The 4,469-nt window shown below is 58.5% G+C and overlaps 2 protein-coding genes across 2 annotated transcripts in view; one reads left to right on the plus strand and one right to left on the minus strand.

Moving 5' to 3' along the window:
• Positions 1-4,469, minus strand: part of LOC113202253 (cuticle protein CP14.6-like) — a 49,732-nt gene that overhangs the window by 17,612 nt on the left and 27,651 nt on the right. The gene's annotated exons all lie outside the window — the stretch shown is intronic.
• Positions 2,041-4,463, plus strand: LOC113202166 (endocuticle structural glycoprotein SgAbd-2-like). Its single transcript, XM_026416305.2, has 4 exons — positions 2,041-2,191; positions 2,902-3,030; positions 3,124-3,227; positions 4,061-4,463. The coding sequence occupies exons 1-4, from the start codon at positions 2,180-2,182 to the stop codon at positions 4,413-4,415; spliced, it is 600 nt and encodes a 199-aa protein (XP_026272090.1). The 5' UTR covers positions 2,041-2,179; the 3' UTR covers positions 4,416-4,463.

Raw genomic sequence — 4,469 nt, forward strand, 5'->3', positions numbered from 1 at the left:
GCGGCCACTCATCACAGCTCAACAGGCGCGCTTACTTTTTTTTGTGGATTTTAAGAAGGGAGACTACGCAAGGCGTTTACGTCAAGGGGAAGAGCACACCGCATGTGTCCGTGCGTGACGGGACCTGACAGCTCGTTGTCCCCCTGCCGCCCTGCCCCAGCTCCCCGCTCCAGGCTCGCAGGCTCAAGGACGACAGGCGGAGGGCGGAGGGCCGTGGCCGCGCCGCCCGCCGGAGTAGAGGCTCCGTCCGACCATCCGATTCGTACGCCCTTTGCCCCTGTAAAACTTACAGACGTCTTGCTGCATGTACTACTAACGCGAGTGATCTCCTTAAATTAGTTACATTTGCAAATTCAAGGCAGGGGAAAGAATTGAAACCTTCGCTAAAAAAAATACCCTTTTTGAAAATTTTTGCATCCCTTTTACATATTCCCTTCCCCTTTTTTTCTTATTATTTTCAAGGAAGATTTAAACACGTGCTCGTGGATGGGCCATCAGTGCCCCGCCTCTCCCCCCTCCATTGTGCGCAACTTGTCTTTCGGAGGGGCGTGGCGCTGCGAGTCATTTGGCACGTGGGTGTGGAGCTCATGACCCCCCTCGCCAATGAAGCACCGTTGGCTCATCCGCGCGGATCCCTCTCGGTGAGGGTCAGAGGTCGCCCACTCACTCCTCACACCTCCGTGGCCTCTATGCGTGTTGACACGTTCGATTTCATTTCGCCAACGGCCTGGGCGCTGGGCGCGACAGAACGGGCTAACCCGTCCCTTCCCCTACCGACCCGGCCCTGGATGGAGTCTGCGGCCCGAACTGTCCGGCCGGTGACGTAAAGCCCTGGGCGTCCTGAACTCTTAACGCCGCCGCTCCGGCCGGGGCGTGTACTCCCACACCTCGCCCACCCTAGTAGCACAGAATTGTCGTACGACTGTCGGACAACAGTAGAAAAAAGATACGGACTATCGGTGCGATATACGAAATGAGAAAAATGATTCTATCGGTATACTATCTTTTTTCCTCGAAACGAAATTCTTTATCGGCCAGCTATCGTAATGGAAGCAAAATGCCACTGTTGTGGATTCGATCAGGAATCGATAAAAGTACAACAAAATGGTAGATGGTTTAAATTTGATAGACCAGCGACAATCGTCTGACTATGGAAAAGCCATCACTTTTGGATTTTCGTTATCGTCATAATAATACGACGATAGATAAAAATAACACTATGTGCGACAGTTTTGTGTTACTAGGGCAGTAAGAGGAGCAAAGAGCGGGGCGGCGGCGGCGCATCGTCGGGCGGCAGGACGACAAGACGCCCAACTTCTGCCCCCCGGCGCCTCGCGGGACCGCGGGCGCGAGCGAGGTTGTTGCTCCCCCCGCCACAGCCCGCCAGCGCCGGCCGGCCAGTTCAGTAACACGGTCTGGGTCTCGGACGCCACCCCGCCCCACCGCGCCCCGCCCCAACTCTCCCCACCCCGCTGCACCGAGCTATGGACTCACACGCACACCCCGCCTTTTGATCCCAAACTCATTTCCACGCTGCTGTCATTACCGCAGCCCCTTTAGCGGAGAAATCTGCTCGACTCGGCGTCGGCGTCGTCCCTCGCAGTGTACGCGGGAAGAAAAATTATTTTCAAAAAGAATGTCGTTAGCTAACAGCTCACTCGCGGATTCCCACAACTCAAAGGTGCTATCATAACGACAATTTTTGGCTGCAGGCCACCGTGGATGCCTTTTTCGTATTTTTCGGGTGCACTTTTGCGGGCGGGTTTGGCTCCTCAAGGGGCTTGACTCTGCCGGCCAAGTGGCTCGCCAATCACACCTCGCGAATAACGCCGACCAGATCAGCTGATGCCAAAGCGGCCGTGTGGTGCGCTGGATAGGTCGCCGCGAGCGTTGGCCAGGCGGCAGCTGGCCGGTGCGGGAGCTCCCCGCTGCTCCTCTGCCTCGGTAAATGTCGTTATTTTCGGCGAAACACTAAGGAGGTATAAGGATCCGGCTCCTCGCGGGGGACCAAAGCAGTGCGGGGACCGTGGGGGAGCGCGGTGGAGGCCGCCCGGCCCGCCCCGGCCGGGGCCCCCGCGGGGCCGGCCGGGCGAGCGCATCGGTGTTCGTATATAAGCGGGCGGGAGGCGGAGCCGGGCACTCGCCTCCTGGCAGCGACAGCAGCAGCATCTGCAACACCATGAAGTCCCTCGTGAGTACCACACTCGGCTCCCATACCTCAGGATTCACGCGTGTGCATCCGACGTCGAATATCGTTCAAGAGCGGCCGATTTGACGAGCTTCAGTAAAAGAGGAGGCGTCCGCCCGATGAGTGAGCGACTCTCATTTGGAATGACACACTGCGACCCCGCCAGACAGGAGCAGGACGGTCACCCAGAAAACGGCTCCGCGGCTCCGTTGATTCAATAGTGGAAAGAAAATATGATAGAATTTTTCTCTTGACTCAGTGGAATTTCATTGACAGAAGGGAAAAATTCCCATAGGGTGATGGAAAAATCGCTTCAAGTTGCAGGGAAATTCTATCATATTTTCCATTGGTTAAATGTCCATTGATCTGAGGGATTCTCCGTTAATTCAATGTGACCATTTTCTGTGTGTCGCCCCGCCGCGTCGCGGGCGCCCGGAAGTCGTGTCGGGGTGATGATGTTTATATCGCCGGCCGGTGAGACGGGTTCTGCTCATCTGCCGCCGAGGCGATCAATTTGAGCCGCTGCCGCCGTTTGGCGGCCAGGAGGCGCCGCGCCGCCACCCGAGTGGCACACTGCCATCTCTCTCTCCAAGGCCCCCTCGGCCCAGGCCCGGGCCGATCCACGAAACTAATCGGGAAACTTGAACGCACTCAGTGTGTTGAAGCTGTATGTCTCTAGTAATCCGAAACACATCCTTTCTCGGTGTCGTCAGGTTTTATTAGCCGCCGTTTTGGCCGTGGCCTCCGCCGCCCCGCAGTTCAACAACTACCAGGGCCAGCAGGCCTACAAGCAGTCCACCTCCTCACAACAGTACGTGGAGCAGAGCAGTCCCGAACAGAAGGTACGACCACCCCACCGCCCCGCCAATAAAAATTCTAAATTCTGTCCGGAGCTGGACAATGTAACGACAACTGATACGCCGCATCTCTTGCAGTCCTCGCTGAGCCAGTACGTGCAGGCCAAGAAGCCCGTCCTGCCTCCCATTGCCATCACCAGCTTCTCGCGCGACGTGCAGCCTGCCGGCGACTACAAGTACAGGTGAGCTGTCCCGGCCCCGCCCAGCCCTGCCCCCGCCAAGCTCCGCCACTCCTGCCTCGTCGTTAAGCCCACCGCGGTTGGGCAACGATACGTGGGCGAAGGGGCTCCCTTGCCACCGTCAGCAAACTTCACGCAGGATTGTTCGAAAACCCGCCCGCTCGTCCGCCCGCCCGCCCCAACGACGCCGTCTTTCCCTTTTTGGGGTCGACGCGGGGGGGGCGCGCTAGCAGCGAGAGTGAGAGGAAGCGTCCTGATCTCAGTCTGGATTGCGAAGCGCTAAGCCGTTCTGTGCCGCGCCGTGCCCTGCCGCGCCCTGTCTGCCCTGCCGTGCCATGTCTGCCCTGCCCTGCCCTGTCTGCCCTGCCCTGTCTGCCGTACCCTGTTGCGCCCTGCCCTGCCCTCCCGCGCCCTGCCCTTCCCTGCCGCGACGCACCGGCCCGGCCCGGCAGCTCGAGGACAGCCTGCTCCTCCGGGAAACGGAGATGCGTCACCGTTCTGCGTATGTTGCCAGCCGGCATCAGATGATTAGTATATTGATTTGGATTATAAAAAATCAAAAAAGAAGAGGAGTTGAAGCCTTACTGGCACGATCAACTGACCTACAGAAAACGGGCGCGCTCATAACTTGTCTGTCGGACCGGGCCGGGCCGGGGACAGGCACCCTCATCCTCATATTGTGGCTGCGGGGCGAGTAAAAAGTCGGGGAGTGACGCAACTGATGGGGCGCAAGACCTGGCCCGCCGCGTACGCTACCCGCTCTGGCCTGCAGCACTTGTTTACTTTCAGACCCGCACCTGACTGACTCTATCTCTCTCTCTCGCCACTTGTTGCAGCTACGGCACTGAGCACGGCATCAACATCCAGGAGGACGCAAAGATCAAGGAGATCATCGACGAGAAGAACGAGCCCCACCACGTTCCCGCCGTCACCGGCTCCTACTCGTACGTCGGCGACGACGGCCAGACCTACACCGTCAACTACATCGCCGACGAGTTCGGCTTCCGCGCGTCCGGCGCCCACCTGCCCAACCCGCCAGCGGTCCCCGCCGACATCGCCAAGTCCATCAAGACCCTGCCGCCCCTGCCCAAGGACGAGCCCGTACAACAGGTGCAGAAGCAGCCCGCCTTCCAGCAGTACCAGCAGCAGCAGTACCAGCAGAGGTATCAACAGTACAAGCAGTTCAACTAGATGCACATCTCACTCCTCTACCTTCTCCCCTTCTGTCTTTCTAGTGTAAAATAT

Source organism: Frankliniella occidentalis, unplaced genomic scaffold (genome assembly GCF_000697945.3).
Source record: "Frankliniella occidentalis isolate FOCC.00 unplaced genomic scaffold, Focc_3.1 Scaffold322, whole genome shotgun sequence".
Lineage (NCBI taxonomy): Eukaryota > Metazoa > Arthropoda > Insecta > Thysanoptera > Thripidae > Frankliniella > Frankliniella occidentalis.

What these genes read in the sequence shown, in the direction of transcription:
- LOC113202166 (XM_026416305.2), top strand. An exon ending in AGAGCAGTCCCGAACAGAAG is followed by an intron (nt 3,031 to 3,123) that starts GTACGACCACCC and finishes CATCTCTTGCAG; the next exon opens with TCCTCGCTGAGCCAGTACGT. An exon ending in GCCGGCGACTACAAGTACAG is followed by an intron (nt 3,228 to 4,060) that starts GTGAGCTGTCCC and finishes CACTTGTTGCAG; the next exon opens with CTACGGCACTGAGCACGGCA.